At 54.5% G+C, this 26,693-nt stretch overlaps 2 protein-coding genes across 5 annotated transcripts in view; one reads left to right on the forward strand and one right to left on the reverse strand.

The window, feature by feature from the left end:
* BCL2L1 (BCL2 like 1) overlaps window positions 1-13,708 on the forward strand; it is a 31,689-nt gene extending 17,981 nt beyond the window's left edge. For all 3 annotated transcript variants that reach the window (XM_077832601.1, XM_077832600.1, XM_077832602.1), the window contains one exon: window positions 10,802-13,708. In XM_077832601.1, coding sequence (XP_077688727.1) covers window positions 10,802-10,939 — 138 coding nt within the window. In that variant the 3' untranslated portion in view covers window positions 10,940-13,708. The remainder of the gene's footprint in view (window positions 1-10,801) is intronic.
* A 1,001-nt stretch (window positions 13,709-14,709) lies between these two features.
* On the reverse strand, window positions 14,710-25,941 carry COX4I2 (cytochrome c oxidase subunit 4I2). 2 transcript variants are annotated; one of them, XM_077832139.1, is made up of 5 exons: window positions 25,796-25,941; window positions 23,652-23,748; window positions 19,130-19,291; window positions 16,302-16,433; window positions 14,710-15,174 (listed from the first exon to the last, which is right to left on the reverse strand). In XM_077832139.1, the coding sequence occupies exons 2-5, from the start codon at window positions 23,746-23,748 to the stop codon at window positions 15,038-15,040; spliced, it is 528 nt and encodes a 175-aa protein (XP_077688265.1). In that variant the 5' UTR covers window positions 25,796-25,941; the 3' UTR covers window positions 14,710-15,037. The 2 variants fall into 2 exon arrangements, with proteins under 2 accessions (XP_077688265.1, XP_077688266.1); XM_077832140.1 differs by lacking the exon at window positions 25,796-25,941 and adding an exon at window positions 24,691-24,709.
* Window positions 25,942-26,693: the final 752 nt, after the last annotated feature.

Genomic DNA, 26,693 nt, shown 5'->3' on the forward strand with positions numbered 1-26,693 from the left:
TACACATTTAAACAGATATGCAAAGTGTTGTGGGACCTTCAGGAGGCCAAGCTCAGTGTAGGTGTAAGATGGGTATCATGCTTTCAGCGCTGTGGAGGGGAATGAGGATCCCTTCTACTTTTGTGCTGGGTCAGGTGGTGAATGGAGCTGATGGAGTGGAGTACGGGCTGTGAATCCGATTCTGTGTATGTAGAATGTCTTCTGACCAGCAGGGAGGGTGAAGGTGGCAAAAATAAATACAGAGAGATGCTGAACTGCACTACTGAACCAGTGAATGGTTCCTGGGTGGCTTGGAGGTGAGGTGATACCTCACTACCTATTGGCATAATTGCTTCTATTATATTTCACTGTCACCTACTGCCCCATCCTTTTTAGTGTATCTGTTGCCTCTTGGGTGGGGGGGAAGAAGGGGATGTGTGAAATGCAGAGAGATTGTAAAACAATCTACCCTTGGGAGGCTGGGGTAAGCCAGTACTGACTGACTGTGAGCCTCTTTGTAAGTGCTGTTGCTATCGGAGAGTCATCGTTTGAGCAACTCAGGAATTCTAAACATTTCCTCTCAGATAAAGGTGACTGGGGGAGGCTAGAAATATCTGGACGTGTCTGGACTAGTCTGAGATCCAGAACAGGGGACTGAAGAGGTTGAAATTGACACTTGTGGGGGCTAGACCTCAGGTATAAAGGAAGCGAGGCCCTGGGTCAGTGCATGAACTGGAAGGTAACCTGCACTTTGCTAGTCTCCAGTGTGTCCACCAAATCCTGAGCTAAAGCAGCCTTGTCCCTTCTGCCTGCCTGCCCCCGGTCTGGGCTTGCTGAGTCTGGGAACCGAGCATGGGATGGGGGTAGAGCCCCATGCAGCGTGGCTGGAATGAAGAGCATTAGTGACTTCCATAGAATTCTCTGGCTTCTCCAGGCACATCAACATGGAAAGGGACGGGGGCCTCTCTGCCGGGCGGCCCTCAGTGCCCTGCCAGCTGCATGTTGTCCAGTTCTGGAGGAAGAGGAGGGGTGCTCCATGCTCCTCCAGTGTTGTCCCTCCCTGCCTGGAGTGCCTGATAGCTCCATGTATTCACCAGATGCCATTTATCTCTTGCTCAGCAAACACTTTCTTTTCTTAGAAATAAGCATTTCAAAACAAGTCTAGTTCCAAGAAGAATTCTAAGGATTTCCACAAGCTCAGAGGCAGATACTATCAAAACTAGAAACAAAATGCCAGGCCAGCCTGCTTGCCCTATCGGCACTCTGCCAAGCCAGTCTGCTTCATCTCTCGGGCCCTAGCGAAGGCCCTTCGTTATGCTGGGTGACCTCTCCCTAGCTCCCTGTAGCAGTTCTGTTTGCTAGGGTGTCTGTGCTGCACAGTGTCTTGTGGGGGAGGGGCCGTTGGTTTTATTACCAAGTGGAAAGACTTATTTCTTGGTTTCTTTGTGCCAGTTTTTGGTGCTGTGATTGTGTCTAAATCCCTTAGTGCTGCAAATCTATGCAAATATGGCAGCTTGTCAGTTACCTAGGCATGCTACCACTCTGCCTGATGACAACGCACCCCCCTTCCTGGAAGCCTTATTAGAGCCGGGCAAGAGGGTGCTTGGGGACTGTGTGGGGGGAACAAGGATTTTTTTCCTTATTGAGCCCAATGCTAAATAAAAGGATCTCCGCGGTCTTGATTTCCCCCGCCCCCCAAACATAGCAATATTGGTCACCCTAAAAACAAAGGTCTGGCGCTTTCCTGAGAGGATACGGAGACTGCAGCATCCGGGGTTGCAGCGGGAGGGAGGGAAGGAGGGAAAGGGCTCTAGTGCACCTGACCAGAGCCAGACAGTGCCTTTGTCTCTTACTTCCCCCTGTCCTCTTGTGAGGCAGCCCCAGCAGAGAACTGGCAGATCAGGGAACTGTTGGGCTGTGAGTCTAGAGAATGACTGCATGGACCCTTCTGAATAAACACTGTGTTACCAGGGACACTTTGGTGGGGAGGGGGGAGAGGCAATATATGCACTCAGAATGGAGGTTGGGGAGTGGCAAGGTCACGCATATCCACACAGAATGGCTGTTTGCGGTGGGAGGAGCTTATGCATTCCTGCCCAGCATCTTGCTGGGGAATCATTAACTAGCCATTCCTGGGGAGCAAAGTGCTTCCTCTGACCCTGTAGCCCAAAGTGCTCTGGACACATCTGTGGGAGTGTGTCCTAGCAAATGACCCCAATAGGAAGAAACTGGGTATCCGTGGTACAGAAGGGAGCTGAACTGTCACTCGCATGGAGCAAGGCCAAAATTTTGATTGTCTGCTCCTGGGATGCATCTCCCTTTTCAAAACCTTTCTTATGTGACGGTATTTGTGTACCCGCACTGATGCCTGTGTCATGTGAACCCCCAAGCCAGCACGAAGTACACAGAAGCGTGCAGTGTTCTGTCCCACTCCTGCTGCCTTTCAATATCTATCAATAGAAAGAAACTTTGTTCACAGTGCACTTTATACATTAAAATATCCATTCCTGGGATCTGGAGCCTGCTCCCTGTCATCCAGCTCGAGCTCTCTGCATGAGACAGATGCTTGGAGGCTGCATGCTTTCTCTTTCCCTTCTCTATGTGGAAAGGGACATTGTTAAGGCTGACATGCCCAACCATTTAAACGCCAGTCCTGGAAGGGAAAATCTATCCACTTTCAGCACTATTGCTATCATCCCCATGTGTTAGCTGGGCACAACTGCCAACACATTCAGGGCTCGGTTTCTCTATTATCAAAAACATAGCACGCTGACCTTCCCGCTCCCACCTGTGAATAGGTAGGACACTGGAAATATACAAGAATCCTGATCTCTTTCTCTCTGGGCAGGATTCTCATATCAGTGGCCTGTCTGCTCCTCACAGCAATGGTGCAGGGGATACAATATAACAGGACTGCAGGGCCCAAAGAAGCTGATAGGTTTCACTTTAGGTCTATCGGCCTTCTGTGTTCCTCTAAATGGATGGGAATTATAGTCACACACATCTGGTTCATCCTTCCCAATAGAACAGTGAAAAATAAGGCTGGCATGGTGGGACACGTGGTATAAGTTAGCAGGAGTCCATGCTGGCCGGGGAATGCTTTGTGCCTAAGGTCCACTAATATTTCATTTCATTAGAGCAGTGTTTTGCAATCAGTAGGTCATGGCCCCCAGGGGGACAAGAAAGGCGAACAGGAGACTCCAGTCGCAAGGTGTTGAAAACTTTATAACAATCTCAGGTTTTAAAAAAAAAATCTTGTTCCTCCCCGCACACCCTGAGCCCTCAAGGTCAACTATTCTCTGTGAGCCTCTCAACATACACCATAGGGGCTTATTTTTATCACTGTTACATGTTTTTGCTCTGACTTTTATAGTGAATGTAAGGGGGTTGTGAAAAGTTTGACTTGGGAAAAGAGGTCACCAACCTGATCCAGCAGAGAAACAGCAGTAGTGGGTATCTGAAGATGCAGCCACAGAGACCCTCTGACACCTGGATCTGGGCCCTTTCCAGCTGGCCGTAGCGTGAACTACTTATTAGGTGCTCTGAAGTACAATATAAACAGGAATGAATTTGTCCTCATTAACGCACCTGAGAGGTAAAATGATCCCCATTTTACAGGGGGAAATTGAGGCAGAGAGGGTAAGCGATTTGCTCCAGGCCACAGCAAGAATTGATGTCGTTTGGGATTTTACATGACCCCCATCTGTTCCAAACAGGCCATTGAAAAACTTGCTTTTGAAATTGCACATTTATCAATCTCTGCAGCAGCCTCGTGTGGCAGCCCACAAAAGGGTGGGTCTGTGACAAATGAGAGAGGCTTCAGGCCAAATTCAGTCCTGGGGCAAGCAGGTGCAAAGCCGCAGGGCCTCTGAAAATCCCCATATCCCTGCTTACTCCAGGCTGGAATTTGGCCATCTGTGAAAACCTTAGCATGTGCACACAGCAAGGTTGGGAAGGCTGGACACTCTGCAAGGAGCTGTGATGGAGCCACACGGTTTGAGGATGTTTCACGTCTTCTAAGTAATGGGGGGAAGTAGCTGCATTTTCTATGACTTGTGGGGAGGAGCCAATTTAAAAGCGATTGGCTGAGCTACTTGTCAATCACAGCTGTAGCTTAGGAACTGAAGCCCACGAAGCTGACCATGGCAACACTCACAGCTTGTCTCTTGCTGTCTTGTCTGGTTGGTAATGGAGACATTACAAGGTGTTCCGTGCAGTTCCTTGGCACAGCTGTGGGAGTCAGGAGAACCCTCTAGAGGCTCAGGCAGCGGGAGGGGATTCAGCAGTGAGCTGCCGCCTGTCTGATTTCTGTGCATCGCACAATAAGGCGTGACACAGACACAGGGTCACTCCAAGCTGATCTGTGCTGTTCCAGACTGGCTGACTTACTGCAGCCTTATTTATTCAAGAGAAAATCCTGCTGGGAAAATGGCAATCTGAATATAATACAAGCCCCGCTCCTGTGGGGGAAGAAAAGGGCCCTCAGCCCAGGTCAGGTTTGTCCAGGACACAGAGCTAGCTTCTCATGCAGTGTTCTGGGAGCAAATCTGTGTCTGGGGCCCATCAGTTGCTTGTGGGGCGGGGCGGGGAGATGCTCGGCTGCAAGCTCTCATTACCGTTGTTTGTTGTCGTTTCGATTCCCATTTGCTGGCCCTCTTTGGTATTGAGTTCTGTGCAGTGCAGTTTGTGCGTAGCAGGGGAGCAGGCCTGTTTACTTACCCAGTGAGCTAGAAGAAGAACAAAGCTAGCCTCAGATTTGCCCTGCTCTCTGGAATGCTGTGTTGGGAAATGTTTGCCAGGCCGGTTCCTGCTTTAATCTGATGGACAGGTATGCTTATAAACTTCAGGGCTGCCGGGGGTAAAGTTCTTCTGTAGTCTGGCTGCATACTGAACTTGGACCCCTCGTTCCATGAGAGCCAGGATTGCTGTGGCTCTTGGATTAGAGCACCTGCCCTGGCAGGTCCCAGGGTCTCTGACGGACAGCTGTGCCGTTTACCTGCAGCAGTATACCTTCCGCAGCAGGAGTTTCTCATCTCCCCGTCCCTCCCCAGGGTCAGACTTGGGCTTAATACTGAGGTATCTAAACAAAAGCCTTGTGAATGCCCATTGCTCCTGTTGACTCCAATGGGAATTCTGCACTTGGCATGGGGTGCCCAAATTTGGCCCACATTGTATTGCTGTATTGGGAAGAACCTCTTGCAGGCTGCATTGCAGCCCTGTACCTGTGGGTGGGGTTGGTGCTCTGCTTGTGGGGCTTATTTTGGAGATTTGGAGTGTCTCGGTAGGTGGGAAGGAGTTAGTGTCCTGGGCGGGTCAGCAGAGCTGCTGATGTTTCCAAGTGCTCTGGACCCAGATTATCAGCAAACTCCCCAGCCCTGGAAAGGCATCTTCTCGAGGTCCTGTCCAGCTCTCTGACCCTTCCAGGGAACCAGCTCAGGGGAGGTTGTGGCCTATCTCAGTCATTCTCGGATTGCAGACCAGGCTTTGCTGCTGCAAGGCTCTGCTGGGTGGTTGGGCGTGCAGTCAGGGCCTGCTCTCTAGCCAGACTGAACATCTCACTGAGGAGATGCCATGGATGTCTTCAAGCTGCCTTCCTGCAGCGACTACTGGAAATGTCCCTTCAGGCCAGGGCCCCTGCTCTATGCATTGCTCTCAACTCCATGCAGCCCCAGGGCTAGCCTGTGTGTTCGGGGGGCTCTAAGATGGGTGAGGATGTCTGTGCAGCTCAGGGAATGAGCCTCCCGGCCCCACTGGGCAGACTTGTGCTAGTGCAAAACCCCTTAGCCCTCCATAACCACTGCGCACAGCGCTTTGACGTTGTGGCTTGGGTGGTGCTCAGGCTGCGTGGCCTAGCAAGGGGAGGGCTTCAGACCCTGCAGAGCTGTGGGAAGAGGGTGGATCCTGCCATTCGTGGTGCAGGACTGATGCAGTTGGGTGGGTGGGGTCACGGTGAGAGTGCTTGTCCCTTAGGGGGCGAGGGTCTCCCCAAATCCAAGCCAGTGTGGCCTTTTGCCCTCTCCCCTGACTACCTTCCCAGCTGCTCCCCACACGATCCCTCTGATTCTGTCCTGTCCCTTCTCTGTGTCGTGGGAGGAGAAGTTGGGCTCCAGTGGCCTCCGGTGCTGGCACGCTTTAAATCTACGTGTATTTCAACATTCAGATGAGGGGCAGGAACCTGTCATCTGTTGGCAGGAGGTGCAGGGCTGGGACGAACCGGGCAGAGCCCTGAGTGGCTGCATTCCTGGTAGATGCCTCAGATTGCTCTGTGCCCTGAAACTCCAAGGATCTTGTTGTCCCAGAACACCCAGCTTCCCAGAAATACTCCTGGAGCTTGATAATGCTGAATGCAGGGCACGGCTGTGGTGGAGCTTGCCGCCAGAAGGGCGGGTGTGTCCCACTGGGCTCTAGCTGTGGGTGGGAGGAGAGGAGTGGGCACAGAGCAGACAATAACAGACATGTGGAGTTGGTTCTTAGAGTAACTGTAGGAAATGGGGCTCCAGTCATGGAATGGTTTGCCCAGTCCAGCCTCCCCAGCAGACAAAGCTCAGCTGTCTCCTTGCTGCCCACCCCCCACCTTCCTGAGTTCAGTGCGCGTGGTGAGCCTCCTGTCCTGCACTCGTGGTGTTCTCCCCTCCCTGACACACGCTTCTCTCATGACTGGTCCTGTGCTTCCCCCTTTGTCCTCTTTACACACAGTTCAGGGTGGGGAGCGCAGGGCTTGTGTGTCCGTTCAGTGCCCCTGCCTGAAGAAGGCTGACATAAGTAGGGCCTGCTGGGGGAACACAGATGCCAATCTTCCGCCTCTTCTCCTCTCCCCCACACTCGGCTGCTGAGAAACTCCTGATTCCTTTTGGGTACGGACCATGCCAGTGCTGTACCGGGCCCTGGTCAAAGGCAGCCTCTGGCAGGTCCCCAAGATATTGCTGGTGGGAGGGTGTAATGGGTAGTTCACTGATCTCGGTAGGCGCGGTGCGCCTGGTGGAAGGGGTAAATGCCTGCAGGCCTGGCAGCTGGGTGGAGTAGCTGCAATTGGTGCTTGTTCTGTGGAGGAAGCTGAAGTACCTCGTGCCCCGCTAGTGGGGCACAATCTGTGGAGGAGTCACTGAGGCCTGGGGGAGCTGACCCATCCTGCCCCTCGGAAGGGCCAGGGCTCTCTGCCATTAGGCAGCCTCCATGTGCCCACGCTGCAGTCTGGGGACCTGACCCGATGGCTGTTTAGGGCTCCGCCCTTGATCTCTCACTGGGAGTTCTGCCCCACCCTTCCCGGGGAGGGGAGCTCAAACCAGAAATGAGCCAACAGTAAGATGGCAGCTCAGCTGCTGAGCACTGTATTGGTTATACATGCGCTGAAGAGAGAGCATTCACAGTGCAGTTACACAGTGCTTCCCTTTCAGAAGCTGTTCTGGCCTCTTCCACCTGGAACATTAAACCATTACATTAAACATTAAACCATTACACATGTTTTATATGGTAAAGATTAAACAGGTTTAACAACCCAGCCAGCCTTTGGCAGAAACAGCAAGTGTGAATGTAAAGTGCACAAGTCCCTCGTGGCGGCAGCCAGAGAGCTGCTGGTGCCAAGATGGGAAAGCAAAGGCTCTGCAGACAATGGGCAAAGTCTGCACCCATAGAATCATAGGACTGGAAGGGACCTCGAGAGGTCGAGTCCAGTCCCCTGCACTCATGGCAGGACTAGGTCTTATCTAGACCATCCCTGACAGTTGTTTGTCCGACCTGCTCTTAAAAGCTCCAGTGATGGAGATTCCACAGCCTCCCTAGGTCATGTGTTCCAGTGCTTAACTATCCTTATAGTAAGGAAGTTTTTGCTAACATCTAATGCGAACCTAAATCTCTCTTGCTGTAATTCATGCCCATTATTTCTTGTCCTGTCCCCAGTGGTTAAGGAGAACAATTTATCACCCTTCTCCTCGTAACAACCTTTTATGTACTTGAAAACTGTTATGTCCCCTCTCAGTCTTCTCTTCTCCAGACTAAACAAACCCAGTTTTTTCTATCTTCCCTCATAGGTCATATTTTCTAGACCTTGAATCATTTTTGATGCTCTTCTCTGGATTCTCTCCAATTTGTCCACATCCTTCCTGAAACGTGGCACCCAGAACTGGACATGGTACTCCACTTGAGGCCTAATCAGCGCGGAGTAGAGCAGAAGAATTTCTTCTTGTGTCTTGCTTACAATACTCCTGCCAATACATCCCAGAATGATGTTTGCTTTTCTTGCAACAGCGTTATATTGTTGACTCATATTTAGCTTGTGATCCACTATGACCCCCCGATCCCTTTCTGCAGTACTCCTTCCTAGGCAGTCATTTCCCATTTTGTATGTGTGCAACTGGTTGTTCCTTCCTAAGTGGAGTACTTTGCATTTGTCCTTATTGAATTTCATCCTCTTTACTTCAGACCATTTCTCCAGTTTGTCCAGATCATTTTGAATTTTAATCCTATCCTCCAAAGCACTTGCAACCTCTCCCAGCTTGGTATCATCTGCAGACTTTATAAGTGTTCTCTCTATGCCATTATCTAAATCATTGATGAAGATATTGAACTGGACCCAGAATCGATCCCTGCGGGACCCCACTCGTTATGCCCTTCCAGCATGACTGTGAACCACTAATAACTACTCTCTGGGAATGGTTTTCCAACCAGTTATGCACCCACCTTATAGTAGCCCCATCTAGGTTGTATTTCCCTAGTTTGTTTATACAAAGGTCATGTGAGACCATATCAAAAGCCTTACTAAAGTCAAGATATACCACATCTACCACTTCCCCCCATCCACATGGCTTGTTACCCTGTCAAAGAAACCTATCAGGTTGGTATGACATGATTCGTTCTTGACAAATCCAGGCTGACTGTTACTTATCACCTTATTATCTTCTAGATGTTTGCAAATTGATAGCTTAATTATTTGCTCTATTATCATTCCGGGTTCAGAAGTTAAGCTGATTGGTCTGTAATTCCCCTTATTTCCCTTTTTATAGATGGGCACCATATTTGCCCTTTTCCACTCTTCTGGAATGTCTCCCGTCTTCCATGACTTTTCAAAGATATTTGCTAATGGCTCAGATATCTCCTCAGTCAGGTCCTTGAGTATTCTAGGATGCGTTTCATCAGGCCCTGGTGATTTGAAGACATCTAACTTGTCTAAGTAACTTTTAACTTGTTCTTTTCCTATTTTAGCCTCTTCTGATCCTACCTTATTTTCACTGGCATTCACTCTCTTAGACGTCCAATCACCACCAACCTTCTTGGTGAAAACCAAAACAAAGAAGTCATTAAGCACCTCTGCCGTTTCCACATTTTCTATTATTGTCTTTCCCCCCTCATTGAGTAACGGGTCTACTCTGTCCTTGGTCTTCCTCTTACTTCTAATGTATTTGTAGCAGGCGCTTTCTTCCTTGTTACGTTGTTGGTGCAGGATCTCTGTTCGTTGGCGTGTCTCTGAAATCGTTTCCTTTTTAAACCTGGGTAGCCCAATTTGTCTAGGCATTAGGGTGATTCTCAAAGGAAACTTCCACATCCGATGCCTTTCAGTAGCTTGTGTTGCTTTGCCCAAGGCTCCTCGTTCTCTTTTTCAGCGTTTGAGTTATTTTCGGTGTCTTGGGAAGTGGATGCACACATGCCCTTCCTCTGTGTTTTGCAAGACCCTTCTGCAACAGGAACACACTCATTGTTCTCTTTCCCCAGTGCTGCAAATTGGATCCAGTTGTCTTGTCCTTGGTGAGTGTTCTCAGAATCTGTACATTGTCCTCCTGGATTTTCCAGCCGAATCTGACAGAGTTCTTGAGACTCTTAATAGGTATTTTAATCCACACAAGTCCCTCATGTTCTGCATTTTTCTGCAGCCTTGTAGGGCAGTGACCAGGGTAGGTGTGGGGGAACTTCAGGAAAAAGGAGCTGAATTTCCTGGGTGTCTTGGCTGCTGCTCAGCTAGCTTCTTCCAGAGCAGGGCAGGAGGCTGTTCTCCTGACTGCTGCCTAGCAAGGCTCAAAGGCATCTGTGTCAGTACCTGCTCTCCTCAACGCAGAGAGAGGTGTGGGGGTGAAGGAGCAGCCACTGGCATGTGGTGAGGCAGCAAATAGGGTGACCAGATGTCCTGATTTTATAGGGACAGTCCCGATACTTGGGGCTTTTTTTATATGGGCTCCTATTACCCCCCCACCCCTTGTCCCGATTTTTCACACTTGCTATCTGGTCACCCTAGCAGCGAACAAGAAACACAGCATTGCCCAGCCTTCCCCCCCCCCACCCCTGGGGGGAATCTCCCAGTCCATTTCATGCCCTGCTCAGCGTAGGAGGCTACTTGCAATGGTGCCGTGGTGTGTGCGCCTGGAGGCCCAGTCACTGTGAATGAGGTGTGTGGCGTCATTTGGGAATGACCTTGTGGGTTTCATTCAGGGAACCGGTATAAGCTTTCCTGGCACAAACAGTCTTTTGTAGGTATAAGCTGCGTCTGTACCAGGAGGGTTTGCTGGCACATCAAGGCCAGCAAAGCTTTTCTAGTGCAGACTAGACAGACTAGGCCAGACTTTTCCGGTGCAGAGCCCTCACACTGTTACCAACTCATGCAGGGCCCACCTCGGGCAGCCACCTGACTCGAGAACAGGGCTTGTGACTCCAACCTAGATGAGTGCCCCGGGGAGCAGCAGTTCAGGAATCTCCTCGTCTCCCATCTCTCCTGCTCACAAGATGGAGCATGCATTTGGTCATTGTCTGGCGTTTAAATGTGAGCTCTGCCTCCCCTCTACTCCCCCACGCTTCTGCAGCTCCCTAACTTTCTCTCTCTCTCTCTTTCTCTCCACAGGAGCGCTTTGTGGATCTCTATGGGAATGACGCTGCTGCCAAGAGCAGGAAAGGCCAGGAGCAGTTCAACAGGTGGCTTCTGACCGGGGCGACTCTGGCAGGAGTGCTCCTGCTGGGCTCTCTGCTGAGCCGCAAGTAACCGGACACTGACTCCTCCCCTGGGCCCGCAGCAAATGGCAAAAACCCGTCACGCTATACTCCAGAGCAACGTGATCATTCCAAGGGGCAGCGCCCCTGCCCGCAGCCCGGCTCAAAGGGCGGGGACTCCTGCCCCACAGATCTCTTCTGGCCCATGTGCCGCCATCTCCCTTTTATCCCAATCTTCTCTTACTGTTGGTTTTAAAAGCCCTGAGACCAAGGCAGTTGTTCTGCAGGCTGCTCCCCATAGGCTGCTGAGGACCCCAGCCTGTGCCCCAGGTCACCAAACAGCAGGGATGGGTGGGTGGAAACATACTCCCCCTGGGTGGCTAGGGGGGAGACACAAGTGTGTGTGTGTGTGTGTGTCTGTGTGTGTGTGTGTGGAGGTGTTTAGCGTAAGGCTCTAGGGGCAAGCACCGCCCTTTCTACACAGCTGGACCATCATTGCAGGCTTTGTACATATCTAGGAAGAGCCCCCAGTGCTTGGAGGGGTGTTCCAGGAATGCCCTGCATGTCCAGCTGTGGGCGTGGCAGGGAGGCAGAGCTGTTAACCATCAATGCAGCTTCCCCACCTGGGCAGTCTGTTCGTGAGGTCAGCTGGTGCTGCGATTGCTTGGCTGTTGTGTGCGGCGCCTGGAGCTGGTAGGAAAAGGTTAGGTGCAGCCAGGTCCCCAGGTTTGCCCTTAGCAGACCTCAGACCATTTCGTCTAGTAAAGGGGTAGAGTTTACGGTAGGTCTCTCCCCAGCCCTGAAGGTCCTAATCCTTCCCCTGTGCTGCAGGAGACTCCTCCCAGAGCCATGCACTGCTGCATGCGCCCGAATCTGCTCTCCCGCTGCGTCTGGCTCCAGCGCCGAAGGCCCTGTCTCTACGCTGGCTGTGCCCCGCTCAGGGCACTCTGCTGGGACAGGCGTCAGGCCCAGCTCGGTGTTCCCAGGCATGGGTGCAGCGGGATCCTCATGCTGTTCTCTCCCTATGAATGTAGATTTCTGCAGTGAGTTACACTGTGCTGACTTCTTCCCTTTTGCCCTAGGCTACCACTTTTCCCTACATGCTCCGAGCACCCCACCCCACCGTTCCAAGCAGGTACCCCGCGTTTCTCAGCTCAGCTGCTCCCTTCGGCAGTCACTAGACGTGGCTGCTCCAAGCATGGGCCTGGGGCTGCAAAGCGCAGGAAATAGCCACTCGGTTTCCCGCTGCTGGGGACCAGGCATGCCTGAGTTTGCTCTTCTTGCTTGGAGTCCCCTAGCTAATGCCAGGTGGGGGAGTCACGGACAGAGAAAACACTGTGTCAGCAGCAGTCCCATGGAAGGTGTTTACGTTTGGCTTCTAATTGCTCCCTGCCTCTACTAGCGTCGCTCTCTGGAGAGCCGCAGTGGCTGCTGCCCAAGTAGCTTGCAGCAAGGGCAGAGGTAAACACGGCTCTGCCCAGGGCCTGGCAGGAGTTAAGTGGGGTCGCCCCAGCAGTCATGGAACCGCTTGCCCCGCCCCCTTCCTGTGCACACCCTCTGGGGTAGCCGCAGAGTCCATCTGTCTTTCCTCACCGCTGGGCGGGTTGGCAGGTTGGGGGGAATAAAGCGAGACTGCGGTGGGGGCAAATGCTGCCCCACAGGGAACCAGCAGGAGCAGGGAGCTGTAGCATCCTCTTCCCTGGGCCGGGGGGAAGTAGGAACCTGATCTCTGAGGAGATGGAGGAGCCTGGCCACTGGAATAGAGCCGAAGCTCAGAGCACGGCCGGGGGCAGCCCAGCTGGCAAGGGAGAGAAGGGGCCTCGCCCGCCTTCCTCATGGTTCCACTTCGCTGAGTTCCAAGTCTGGCCACGCTCTAGCAGTGAGCAGGGCAGCTCCCCCCAGAGTATTCCGAGCCAGCTGATGGCCCCCTGCTAGCTCCAGGGTGGCGGGTACTCCCCTGGAGTGCTCCCCACTCACTCAGCGGCGGCACACTCGGTCAGATACCTGCCCGGCTCTAGGCTCGGCCGTGTTTTTCGGGCTTGCCTGAGTAACAGCAGCGTTTGGTCTAATGCTGGTCCTGCTGCCATTCCATCTCCAGTGTGCATTCACCCCCTCGCAGGGCATGGCATCTCCTGCTCCTAGCACAGGGACGTGCCCTGCCCTCCCTCTGCATGGGGGGATGGGTCTGCGGCAGGGCTGTGCTCTGCACCGCTTGCAGCCTCGCACCTCCTGTTCTCTCCTGCAAGCTGCTGAGGGGGAGCTGGGCCCTGCTAGTGCCTGTCTGGCATTTCATCTCCCTGAAGCATTAACGTGAAGCTGGCTTTTGAAACGCCCCCCCCTCCTGGGAGTCCAGCGTCCACGCCCGACAGCCTAGCGGGTGCCTGCTCCTTGCACATATTTCCTGTGCTCTGCTGTAAATACCTGAGAGTAGGTTTTACTCACTTGTGAATATTCTAATACTATTTTTGTTAACCGTATGTCTGTATTTATGTGCGTTGACAGTGCTTCCCCATCACCCTGCAGGGAACCTGCTGTGCACTCTGCACGGGGCAGGCCCCAGGGCTGAAGAATTGTGGTCCCCACCCCCCCGTCCCCAGGAGAACCAGGGCAAGAGAGCAAGTCCCCATAGACACTAAGAACCCACCTTGCACTCTCAGCTCCTGACTCAGCCTCTCACGGTGGTGCTGGCCGGGCAGTGTGGGGTTAGGCCCACCTGATCCTTTGTGTGCGGAAGTCACTCCCACACAGCTTGTGGCGGGCATTTGAAATGCTTTGATTTGCAGGTGGAGGCTCAATCCTATTAATAAACTCTGTTGTTGGAGCTGTGTAGTCTGTGATTCTTGCTGAGAGGGCCCTGTCCCTGCTGAGAGGCGCACCTGCCAAACGCGGCTACTGCTGCTCCCTCCTCTCTCCCCTGTCTTCAGTTCACCCGCCGGTGCAATGCTACTGTAGACAGGGCGCTGGTTGCTCTTAGTCGCTCCAGCCCTGCTGATGGCAGGTGGAGACAGTGTCGTGTGGAAACACCTGTGTCCTCTCTGCTCTGCCTGCACGGAAACGCCTTTCCACGCAGTGTGTCCAAGTGGAGAATGCCTATCCAAGCCCCTCCGGGCCAGGCCGAGGTAGTGGTTAGCGGTGCCCGGGTGGCCCTACCTCCCTCTGTGAACCAGGAGGTTTGCCAGAGCCCAGCACTGGGAGCTAAAGATGCCTGTGTTCCAATCGCTGCTCTGGCCCTTCGTTGCCTCAGGTGAGTCACTTATTCCCATTGGGCACAGAGGCAGAAGCCCCGTAGGTTTCGCCCTGCTCCAGAGCCACAAGGATTGCTGGCAGGGAGCTCTGAAGATGTGTCCTGTGACGTGCTAAATGAATGATCCGCACTTGCAGAGATTCACCTGGAGCGGCCTGCAAGGGTAAGGCCTGAGCCCGATGCTGCTGCACAGGCTGGGTGCATGGAGACGGAACGGAGCTGTCTGGGCTCCCAGAACTCCATTAAAATGCTCCCATGAGCCCTGGGGTTCTTGCAGTGCCCATGGCTGGGGTCCCACCCTGGCTGGCTCCTCTGTGTACATGTACACAGGCCTAGATCTCTGCCTCCCAGCAGATAAGAACTGGAGATCGGGGAAGGGAGAAGAGCCTTTTAACCCGAGTAACTCAAGAGGACAGTAGGCCTGCTGTGGGCCAGGTGATGCTTTAAGGAACAGCGCAAGTTTGAACGGTTCCTCGCTGTACCCTGGGGGACAGGAGTGGATGGCTCTGAGGGGGCTGAGAACAGTGGGTCTCCCCTCCCCTCCCCTTTGGCAGGTACAAGATGGAAGCTGCACACTGTGGATTTACTGTAGTGTTTTATTCCATGTGAGCAGGGAATGGACCATGTCAAATGCTCCTTCACCAGAGATAGGCCAGGCCACGGGACGGATCCCCCAGTGGGACCGGGAGGAGCGGTGCACAGACTGGAGCCAGCTCACTGCCCAGGACCAGGAGAGGGAGAGGGAGAGCTTCGGACAAGGCACAAGGGGGTCGGGTGGGGCTGGCAGCCCAGCAAAGGATGAGGGTAGGGGAGAGAGGCAAGAGTGGCTTTGCTCCAGCGGCTCTCCCCCACAGCGCTGGCCCCTTCCTGGGCTGGGGGGGTCCGTGAGGATGGAGAGGGTCTCCTCTACTTCTTCCACTCGTTCTTGTCGTAATCCCACTTGGCGGAGAAGCCCTGAATGGGGTTCATGCGCATGTCCAGCATCCTCTTGACCTGCTGAGCCTTCCACTCCTCCGTCAGGGTGTGCGGCTTCGGGGGGAACACTGGGGACACGGGGAGGGGAGAGCTTAGAGCACCGGTTTGTTCAGGACCCAGCCTGCCTGCTTCTCCACCCGACGTACCAGGGCCGTGGCCAGGTTATTCCCCATCTCCCCTCCCACCGGGGCGTGAGGATCATCCTGGCCGAAGCCCTAGGCCGCACTCGGCCAGGCTCCAGCTGTAGGTGGCTCCCATCGATTTCACGGGCAGCTTTGTGCTCCTCCCCCCACCCCCTTTCCCTCCCCAGTCACGGCCAGGCTGGGCTGGGGACCGTCGCTGACTCCATGGCATTACATGGGCACCAGGCCAGCCCAGCACCTGTCCCCTGCTCGCCCCTCTCCCGCCTCTGGCCCCTCCTCAGCAAGAAGCACAAGCCGGTCTGGCTCAGGCTTGTTTACTGCCCGGTGGTCTGAGGGCAGCGGGCGGCCAGAGGCCTCTCCTAGGAGTTGCTGGCTCAGGCCCCCTCTGCCGGCTGAATGGTGGCTTACATTGCAGGCTGCTTCCCCAGGGAAGGGTTTGAGGGAGAATATTTGTGGCGGTTTGTTTGGCCCTGGTGCCGTTTTAAAGAAGGTTCTTAGAAAACCTCCAGGCTCTTGCAGCCTGTGTGCACCGGGGGGGGTGAGTGCAGAGGGGGTTTTCAGGGGATCTGAGGACTAATGCCCCAGCTGGGTCTAGCTGTCAGTTCTCTAGAGGGCCTGGGCTGAGCAGGGTTAAGAGCAGACCCGCTCCAGGGCATGCCCAGCTGGATAGACGTCTCCCACCGCCAAGCTCTGCTTCGCCATCTCCAGCCCCTTTATGCCCAGTGCCAGAAGCCAGGGCCTCAGTCCCCAGCCAGTTCCATGCCCTGCCAGTACTTGCCCCATCCCAGTCCTGAGCACGTGGCCAGTTGCAGGTCCAGGCCTGGTTGGCAGCAGAGCCAGGTTTCGAATGACGTGTCTAACAAATCCCAGCTCAGGCTGGGGCAGGAAGTTCTGGGCAGCAGAACATGGGGACACCCCTAGAACAGAATTATTGGGGGGGGGGGATTTGAAGGGGGAGCCTCTACATAGGCAGTAGATTAAGTCACTACAGCCTCCCAGCCATGTCCCTTCTCACAGGTTGTCCTACAAGCATATGGTCCATCCCCCCTTACCATAGACTCGCTGCCACCACACGATTAATCCAGTGAAGCCAAAGAATACGAACATGCCTCCTAGCACCGTCTTCCATTCGTTGGATGGCCTGTTCATCTGTGCGAAGGTCTGGTTGAACTTCAGGTGATAGACTAGAGAGACAGGCGTGAGGCTAAGGTGGCACAGAGAACCCCAGCCCACTCTGACAGCCGTTCCGCTAACCCACCCCGGGGGCTGCTTGAGAGATCATGTTAGCACAGCCTTTGCAGCCCAGAGGTTGCCTCCAGATCCTGTCTGTAAAGGGAACTACAGACAGTTCTGGCAAAGGCTTTGTGGTGGCTGCTAACCTCTGAGCCCCTTCTGCCCCCTTCATTCCATCTGCTGCTCCCACAGGCTATTCCTGGGGCCAAGCCCCCGTCCCTTGCATGTCCCATCCTGCCTTTCCTCCTGGGAGCTGTCTATGGATTGTCAGGCCTGCTCCTGCAGAACTTGGACAGCAGTTAATAGGCAGGTTAGAGACATGGTTTAAGCTTTTAGACCATGAATCCAGATGGGAAGAGTGCTGAAATTGCAGGGGCTGTCCCAGGATAACGGCTCCTGCTGCTTGGCAAATGCAGAGATGTCTGCTTTCCAAGACCGTCCGTCTGTGATGGCCCAAAAATGGGGCAGCTCCTGCTTCCAGCAGGGCAAGCATGAAGCCCCACGCGCAGCAGTCTGTTTTGGGGAGCTCTCCTGTCAGCATTGGGCAGCTCCAATGGTGGAGCCAGGGGTTGGGGGTCTCTTCATCTCGCACTGTTCTGAGCAGGGTTAAGCACCATGGTGGAGAGGCCAGCAGGGCCCATCTACACTAGTGCCACTGCTGAGGGCAGCAAAGGTGAAACTGGCCCAGTGCTTGAAAACAGGACGAGTTTTTGTATGGGAGACGCACAGTGGAGAGTCTATATGATGGTGTTAGAGACAAACCCGTCTGCACCTGGACCAGGGAAACGGTGGTAGAACCATGCTGACAAGAGGGAGATGGAGTGGGCTGCAGTGGATGGGTCATGGTCTGGGAGCAGAAGAGCTGGGCTCTGCCACCTACAGGCTATCTGACATCAGGTAAGTAATTTCACCCCTCCCTGTGGCTTCTTTGCAGTGGTGATGATGCTTTCCAGGGCCCATTCATTAGCATTTCTAAGGCACTGACATGCTTGAGAACACCAAGGCCAGGGTTAAGTTCTCCATGGTGTAGGGAACCAGCATACGGGAGGGAAGACCCTGGAAGTTGCTTTGCCCGGCTGTAAACAGCTTTCTCTGTACGTTTAACAGCCATGCTGAGGAGGCAGCGTCTGGTCAGGACAGAGCCCAGTTCATGGTTACCGCTGTTACCCAGCCGACGTATCAGCCCTTTGTGGCTATGTGTATCCATCTATGTGGTTGATTCTCTTTCCACACTTCCAGCCCTTCAGCCACCCCTGGTTCCTATCTAACCGAGGAAGCCTGTGTATTTCACGCAGATTTGGGGTGGGGCTGGGGTTTAGTGTTTCCATGCTCTTGGTTGTAAGTTTTGTCCCGGTGTAAAAGGCCAGTTAAACAGGGGTTGCCAGCAGGTTGTCATGTGCACAGAGCTTCCTTGGGCTAGCTCAGATGCAGGCGGGTGCAATATTTGCTCACTCCCCAGTGACTAGATTCATTGACCTGGAACAGATTTAACTGTTCGGCTGCTGCCTGCTCAGGACAAAGCTCTATCGATAAACTGCTGGCTGGCTTTGTCTGGCTCCTCTTGTGATCAAGAATTCTGGGGTGACACAGCATCCTCCCTGGCAGACACTCCAGCTGGGGGAGCAGCGTATTTAAGGCATTACACCAGCTGGTATACCTGGTATGTCAACTAATGGCTGAGCGGAGAATGCAAGTTACAAGGATGTTGGTAGTGGAAGGGTAGGGAGCCACTCCCTGGCTCTGACTTTTCAGAGGCTTTTGGGCCTCAGCAACTTAAACACCTGGTTAAAATTTCCACTGGCACTGGGTTTGATCACCAACTGGAGGCCTGGCATATGTGGGAGCTCTGATGACTGGAGCCTGACCCTGCCAGATGCTGGGCACCCTTTGCTCCAGCTGAAGTCAGCAGGGTTGGGGAGGCTGCAACTGGCAGGATGGGGCTCAGAGCTAGGGATATCTGGGGGGAATCCAACTCTGCATATGCCAGTGCTGATCTCAGCCAACGCCAGAAGCCCAGGGCTCCAGGTACAGACCATGAGGGAGCCCAGGGATGTTCCTCAGTAATCGCACACTCAAAGACAATGGATGGTGCAAGTTTCCTTCCTTTAAATGAAGCAGACCTACAGTAATGCCGGGCTGGGGAGATCTCTAATACCATGGTCAGGAGAGGTGTGGTTATGATGTTTGTGTGTGCAACGGTTTAGCTGATTGGAACACTCCTGAATAGCCCAGCACCTCCGTCCCTCAGCCAGAATGGGGCATGGGGTATTCACCCTGCACATACTCTGTAAGCGGACCCCAGACCCCAGTTCCCAGCACATTCACAAAGCCCCTCAGCCAGGCTAGGCCCTGTAGGACTAGACCAGGCTCTCCCGCCCCTAACCGATCCAGGACACTCACTGGCTTCCGAGGCCCTGGCCCGCCCAGTTCCCTGGGTCCTGCAGCACTTCCTGTCCCTCCACCGCTGTGTCCCAGACGCAGGCCTGCTCGGTCCCCAGGCAGCCCCCCAGCCCACAAGCAGAAGCTGGACGCTGCGCAGAGAGGATGGGGGGAGGTAACTGACCAGACCATCCCCCTACTGGTGCCATGACCTCCCCACTCTCCCGTTCCCACCCCAGCAACAGGGCTTCTGCCCCCTCCTGCTTACGGGCCACTTTCTCCTCGTTGCTTAGCTGCTTCCATGATCCCTTCTCCTTCTCCTTCAGGGCCTTCTGCTCCGCGCCCAGCTCCTTGCAGTAAGGGACGTCGGGGAGCGGGGAGCTGCGCTTGTCGTAGTACCGGGGCACCGACATGTCCTCTTGAGTCGCCACTGGAGAGCGAGATGGCAGAGACTGGCCTCAGAAAAGCCCCAGCACATCCCCACCGCTGCCCCCAGTGCCCTGACCCCTCTTCTTCGAAGGCCCCCCATTCCTCAGTGCCGTAGGAAGGCCAGCCGGGCAGGAGCGTCCATCTGTACAGGGTCTGACCAGCGTGACCTCAGCCCCGGCCCAGGGCTCTACAGGGAACTTGACCAGTCTTATCTCCATGCTCCAGCTGAGCAAGATACACACAGCAACTAGTTAATGGGGCAGGGCCTAAGGGGTTAACAGGGTAAAACAAAAAGAAAAGGAGGACTTGTGGCACCTTAGAGACTAACCAATTTATTTGAGCATGAGCTTTCGTGAGCTACAGCTCACTTCATCGGATGCATGCAGTGGAAAATACAGTGGGGAGATTTATGTACACAGAGAACATGAAACAATGGGTGTCACCATACAGACTGTGACGAGAAGAGAACAGGAGGTCTTGTGGCACCTTAGAGACGAACACATTTATCTGAGCATAAGCTTTCGTGAGCTACCGCTCACTTCATCGGATGCATGAAGCTCACGAAAGCTCACGCTCAAATAAATGGGTTCGTCTCTAAGGTGCCACAAGACCTCCTGTTCTTTTTGCGGATACAGAGTGACACGGCTGCTCCTCTGAACCCTGGAACGAGAGTGATCAGGTAAGGTGAGCTATTTCCAGCAGGAGGGGAAAAAAACCCTTTTGTAGTGATAATCAAGGTGGGCCATTTATATTTCCCCTCCACTGTTCCTCACACCTTGTCAACTGCTGGAACAGTCTGTATGGTGACACCCATTGTTTCATGTTCTCTGTGTATATAAATCTCCCCACTGTATTTTCCACTGCATGCATCTGATGAAGTGAGCTGTAGCTCACGAAAGCTTATGCTCAAATAAATGGGTTAGTCTCTAAGGTGCCACAAGTCCTCCTGTTCTTTTTGCGGATACAGACTAACACGGCTGCTGCTCTGAAAAGGGTAAAACAAGGAGCTGTTTGTGGGAAACGGGCACTGGTGCCATCTTGTGGATAAACTGGGAATAGCACTTGAAAGCTGCTGCAGGTGGCCAGCATGGGACTGAGAATTGGGCTTGCGGCTAATTTCCACTTGTTGATGGAGGGAGAGCAGGCTGAGAGGCGTGGCTACAAGGCGTTTAACATTTGTTGTCTTTTTTTTTTTTTTTTTTTTTTACCCTGGTGATTTCAGGAGTACCCAAGGATTGGAGGAGTGGGGGGGAGACAATAACAAAACGCAGCATTGGCCGAAGCGTCAAATGCCCTTTTTGTTTCGGTTTTCACCATACAAGTTAGCAGTGATCGGACGACTAACCTAGCGAACATCAGGGTAAGTGGGGTGGGATCTGAAACTAAAATACAAAAAGAACAAGTTAAGAATTACTTAAACACGTTAGATGTTTTCAAGTCAGCAGGACCTGATGAAACGCATCCTAGCATGCTCAAGGAATCGGCTGAAGAGATCTCTGAGCCATTAGCAGTTATCTCTGAGAACTTGTGGGGGATGGGAGAGAACCCAGAGGACTGGAAAAGGGCATAAAAAGAGGAACAAGGACAACCTGGGGAATTATAGACCAGTCAGTTTAACTTCAGTGCCAGAAAGATAATGGAGCAATCAATCAATCTGTAAGCACCTAGAAGGAAATACGGTGACAGTCAATATGTTTTTGTCACGAACAAATCATGTCAAATCAACCTAATATCCTTCTTTGACAGGTAACAGTCCTTGTGAATAGGAGGAAAGCAGCAGCTGTGATATAGTTTGACTTTAGTGAGGCTTTTGATACTGTCTCACGTGACCATCTCATAAACTAACTAGAGAAATACAGCCTAGATGGACCTGCTGTAAGGCGGGTGCAAAACTGCTTGGAAAATTGTACTTGGAGAATAGTTATCAATGGTTTGCATTCAGGCTGGAAGGGCAGATCGAGTGGGGTCCCTCGGGGATCTGTCCTGGGTCTGGTTCTGTTCAATATCTTCATCTATGACTTGGATAATGGCATCGAGAGTACACTTATAAAGTTTGTGGATGATACCCAACTGGGAGGGGTTGCGAGCCATTTGTAGAACAGGATTAGAATTCAAACTGATCTGGACAAACTGGAGAAATGGTCTGAAATAAATAGGATGAAATTCAATAAGGACAAATACGAAGTACTACACTTAAGGAATAAGCAATTTGCACAAATACAAAATGGGAAATGACTGCCTAGGAAGGAGTACTGCAGAAAAATCTGGGGTCATAGGGATCACAAGGTAAATATGAGTTACCAGTATGATACAGTTGCAAAACCCATTCTGGGATGTGTTGTGTTGTAAGCAAGATACGAGAAGTAATTCTTCCGCTCTGCTCAGCACTGGTAAGGCCTCAACTGGAGTATTGTGTCCAATTCTGGGCACCACACTTCGGGAAAGATGTGGACATATTGAAGACAGTCCAGTGGAGAACAACAAAAACAATTAAAGGAAAACATGGCAGATGAAGGAAGATTGAAAAAATTGGGTTTGCTTAGTCCAGAGAAAGAAAAGCGAAGGAGCACATGATAACAGCAAGTTTCAAGTACATAAAAGCTTGTTACAAGGAGGAGGGTAATAAATTGTTCTCCTTAACCATTGAGGACAGGACAAGAAATAATGGGCTTGAATTACAGCAAGAGAGATTTAGGTTACACATCATGAAAAACTTCCTACCTGTCAGCTTAGTTAAGCACTCAAAACAAATTACCAACGGCGGTTGTGGAATCTCCATCATTGGGGATTTTTAAGAGCAGGTTGGACAAACACCTGTCAGAGACGGTCTAGGTAATACCTAGTCCTGCCTCAGCACAGCAGACTGGAGTAGATGACCTGTGATTTTCCCTGAGTTTGCGGGTAGTGTTAAAGGATGTGTTGGGCAAGTGCTCACACCTTAATTGAATCTTTAACAAAGACTTCCTTTCTCCCAAGCGTGAGTTACGCACTGAAGTTAAATGTGTGCTTATCGTTTGATGCAGTCTGACTAAAAAGCCCAATCCTGCAGAGCTGCTCAACTTTCGTTCTTGGGGTGGCCTCATTTCTCCACTCAGTCTTCTTGGCCACATAGGACCCTAATTTCTAATGTAAAAAGATGCAGAAAGGAGAAGAAGAGTAAAGCCTACTGTCTTTCCAGGCCCACTTTATACATCCCGTCTCTGCCGGTTACCAGTCAGGGGCCTTCCCCAGCACTACACCCCCGAGTTTGTTCTATTCGCTAGGTCCCACGGGGCTAAACGGAACCAGGACGCTGTGATAGCCAGGAAGTTAACAAGTAGCCCCATCCCTACGGGAGAAAGAATCACAAGCAGCTGCAATATGAGCACTTTTGAGCAAGCAAATATCTGCCGTAGGAGAACTGACTGAAGAGCTCCAGCCACTGGGCTGAAATTCTGGCCCCATTGGTGTCAGAGGCAAAACCCCCAAGGACTTCAATAGGGCCAGGAGTTCCTCCAGGTCTGGTGGGCTGAGCCCTGGGGCACATCGGCCTCAGACCGGAGCAGGACTTGAGAGAGAATTGAGTCATTTTATGAGCAAAATGTTCAGTTATTCAGGCTACAGTTCACCCACGTAGTCCTTGTGCAGTGCTCTGCGGCCTAGAGAATACTGATGCTGGGGAAGTGCCAGGTTAGAGGCACCAAGTCCCATGCTCCAGGGTGGAAGCAGTTTGCATGCAGGGATCAGGAAGGAATCCACTCCCTGTTCCCCGAAGTGTAGAGTTGGCCCCTCAGGGTATTACTGGGAATAATTGGGTCTGCACCAAACAACACACCTGCACGTGACTAGGTCAGCAGACTCCGGGGCGCAGGGCTTGGGCTGCAGGGCTGTACAATTGCAGCGTAGCTGTTCGGGCTCCGGCTGTGCGGGCAACGTTGGGTCGGAGAGCCCAGCCTCCTGCTTGAGCTCCGCAGTTTCACAGTCCTGCAGGCTGAGCCCTGCCAGCTCGAGTTAGCTGATCTGAGCCAGCCGCAGGGGTTTAACTGCAGTGTCAGGACTGAAGCCAGGAGTTTTTGCCTCCAAAGGGCCAGCAGCCCCGGCTGGAGGCAGACTGCAAAGCAGGTTGGCCTGCACTGCGGAGATCCACGGTTCCCCAGGGTGCGTGCAAGGCTGCTTACGCAGCCCTCCGGAGGGAGCTCAGCTGGAGCCGCAGCTCCAGCACCCGTCTCCCTCCTCTGCCTGACATGGAAAACAGAGCCCGTGAGGCTGCCCCTGCCACTGCCCCAAGAGAAAGGCAGGAGGTGACCGTCAGAGTCTCCACTGGCTCCCCTGGGCCCCCAGAGCTGGCTTGCAGGGGCGTTCGGCAAGGGAATGGCTCTTACCATGTCCGCTATGGCCATGTGCTGCTCTGATGCTGGCAGTGCCCAGGACTCCTCTCCTGGCCAGGGTGCCCACGCGCAGGGCCGGCAGCGAGAGCATCTGTGGGATCAAAGCATGGGGACCTCTGTCACGAGGGTGGGCTGTGCTGTGCCGTACAAGGGGGGAGACTAGAGCACCACCCAGCTGCACCCCAAGGACCTGCACCGGCAGCCCCTCACCCAGGAGAACCCCGCAGTCTGGCTCGAATCCACGATCTCCTCACCCAGCATCCTGCCGCCACAGCCTTTAGCCGCGCGTGGGCTGTCCCCAGCAGGTCGTACGTAGCGAAGGCCAGCCTTTGCTCCCCGGTGCTGGCCGATTGGCAGCGGTCGGGAGCCTGGCTGGTCAGTGCCCCGGCACCCCGTGGACTGACCCCGTGCTCATGTCCCTCCCCTCCCCCATGGCAGCATCAGGCTCATGGTGAAAGGCTGGGGGCTGCAGAGCCCAGCTGGCTCAAATCGCTTGGTGCCCCTGGTGGCAGGGGAGGGAGGGACCGTCCCTGGGGCTGGCCGGCCCTCCCCAGCACAGGTAGCTCCAGAGGTCTTGTCCCCAGAGCGGAGGGGCGGAGGATCCCGTCTCAGGTAACTCTGCTCTGGAAAGAGGCAGGACTGTATCCCGAACCCGCTTCCAGGGGGCAAAGGCATGAGCAGCAGCCCTGGGAGCTGGCACAGGTACCTGGGTTCTGTTCCTGGCTCTGCCACTGACTCCTTGGGTGACACTGGGCCAGGCACGCCCCCCCCATGCCTCAGTTTCCCCACCTGCAAGACCTGAGTGGGGGTGTTGGGAGCACTGGCATTTGGGAGGGGCCCGTCGAGGCTTGGAGGAAGGCTGCCGGAGCGTCCCTGCTCCTGGTCCCCGCAGTGCCAGAACAGCGTGTCCCAGGCCCAGCCCGCGAGTGCCCTTCCCGGCTGGCTGCACGCGCCGGGCGTGCAAGGCAGGTGTCGCCTTCATTGCAAGCCGCTCCAGCCCGGGCCTGACCAGACTCAGTCTCCTGTTACGTACCAGGCCGCTCTGCCTCCAGCTTTCTCCCCTGCTAGCACCAGCCTCTGCTCCACTCCCGGGGCCCAGGAGCGCAGCTGCTGTCCTCGCGCCCCCGGTGGGCAGGCAGAAGCACAGGCCTGCCTGCTGTGGGGTCAGCAGCCTTGAGGGGTGCCACCTGGCCAGGTTTCCCCAGGCTCGCCCCTGGGTCGAGGGAGCTGTGCTGGGCAGTGTGCCAGCCGGCTCAGCGCATGCTGCCAGCTGGCCGGTTGTCTGGGCACCCGACGATCCCGGGTTCTTTGTAGCTCAGCGGTGGCAGCCCTACCTCTAATGGCAGCCCACCCTGCGATGCCAGCCTGGCACTGGCCATGCCTATGGCCCCCACGCTGCAGAACCTGGGCACTCGCTGCTCAGTGCCCCGCCCCGGGGAGGGCTCTGTGCCCTTCAGCTCGGGGCGTCACAGCTGCCTCGGTCTCCACGGTCTAAATAAGGCAACTGGGACTTGGCAGGGCCCCGTCCTGTCTGACCTCTACTAGCAGGACACGGCTAAATCACATGGGCAAAGGTACAGGGACGGGCCCGCAGGTATGGTACAAAGGCCCCCAGCCCTTGGCCAACATTGGGGGCAGTGGGAACTGGGGCTGCTCCCCCCTGAGGGGGGCGGCCGGGGGTGGGGATCACCCAAGTGCACTAGACACTGATGTCAGAGCCGAAGGGATTTCCCCCTCCCCCCCCCAAAATGCCAGGCGTGTAGGGGGAGCCTGGGACGCCCCTTCAGTCCTGTGGCTTTAGATACTGCCCCGCTCCTGCCTTAGGGACCAGCCCATCTCCCTCTGCCAGAATCGGCCCCTCGCGCGCATGGGGAGGGGGCCAGGCACTTTTGCAGGCGATTTCCACCCGAGCCAGCGTGGGTGAAAGCTGCCCGTCGCCCTCTGCAGCGGGTGGGGGCCAGGCCGCTCTCCAAGGTGCAGCTCGGCGTCCCTGCCCCAAGAACCATCCGGCCCCCTCCGTTCGCGGCCCAGCCCCGAAATCCTGCAGCCCCCGGCCTCACACGTGAGGACAGTGCCGGGTCGCTGGGCCTCCGGCTGCCTCAGTCGGCACCAGAGCACGCAGGGCCGTGTGTACTTACTGCAGGACGAGGCAGGGCGGGCAGCAGCCAGCTGGGAAATGGAGGCAACAGGCGTCCCCGATGTGCAGCTTGTGCAGGGTTCTGGGCATGGGGCCAGCACACACTGCCCAGGCCAGCAGGACTCTTATTCTAGAACAACTCAGCTGCACAGACGTGGGATTGTGGGAGAACATACCACCCTGCAGGGCCCCCCGCCGCCTGCCAGCGCGCAGCCTCCGAGGGGGCACCCAGAAATCCAGCTGCTCAACCCCCATGCTCCCCCTCCCACCCAGAGCCCTCACGGCCGAGTACTTTGGAGGCAGGACTGTGTGGGCTGGAATGGATCCCTCCAGCAAGCTGGCAGGGGGCCAGTTCCCAGACAGACGCCCCCCCAGAGCCGGAGACGCTGTAAGAGTCCCTGACGCAGGCAGGCTCAGGCAGGGGAGGAAGGGGCGGGGGGGGCTGGAGCCACTGGTCTGCAGCCCGCTGGCTCCTGAGCCTGATGCAGGCAGCGACAGTGCTGGGGCCGTTGCAGGCTGGTGACCTGTGACCCTGTGTGCGGCTTGGGCCCCAGCCTTGAGCACAGCTGCAGGCCAATGTTCCCTTTGTGTTCCCGTCTTCCCACGGCCCTGCTGTCGCCCCAGGGTGCATGAGAGGGGCCTGGGCCCTGGGCCCCGCGTGAGGGAGTGCTGGGTGCTATGCTGTGGGGGGTGCCGTCCCACACTCCCTGGTGGCCGTACCCATTGTACCCCCAGCTCCGGGGGATGTGCGGGGCCCCTGGACAGCATGCCCCAGAAATCCTGCTGCTTAGGTACAGCAGGGGTCTGCGTGTTGCTCACCCACCCACCCCTGGCTCAGTGGCTCTAGGCTCCCTTCCTGCGCAGCCCCTGACAGAAGGGATGTGCGGCAGGCAGGGCTG

The sequence above is a fragment of the Eretmochelys imbricata genome, chromosome 13 (assembly GCF_965152235.1).
Source record: "Eretmochelys imbricata isolate rEreImb1 chromosome 13, rEreImb1.hap1, whole genome shotgun sequence".
NCBI classification, from domain to species: domain Eukaryota; kingdom Metazoa; phylum Chordata; order Testudines; family Cheloniidae; genus Eretmochelys; species Eretmochelys imbricata.

Coding starts and splice junctions, on each gene's coding strand:
- COX4I2 (XM_077832139.1), bottom strand. CDS start 23,748: ATGCTCTCGCTGCCGGCCCTGCGCGTGGGCACCCTGGCCAGGAGAGGA. Junction 16,434..19,129: donor CAACGAGGAGAAAGTGGCCC/GTAAGCAGGAGG, acceptor CTGTCTCTCTAG/TCTATCACCTGAAGTTCAAC. Junction 15,175..16,301: donor GTGGTGGCAGCGAGTCTATG/GTAAGGGGGGAT, acceptor CCGTGTCCCCAG/TGTTCCCCCCGAAGCCGCAC.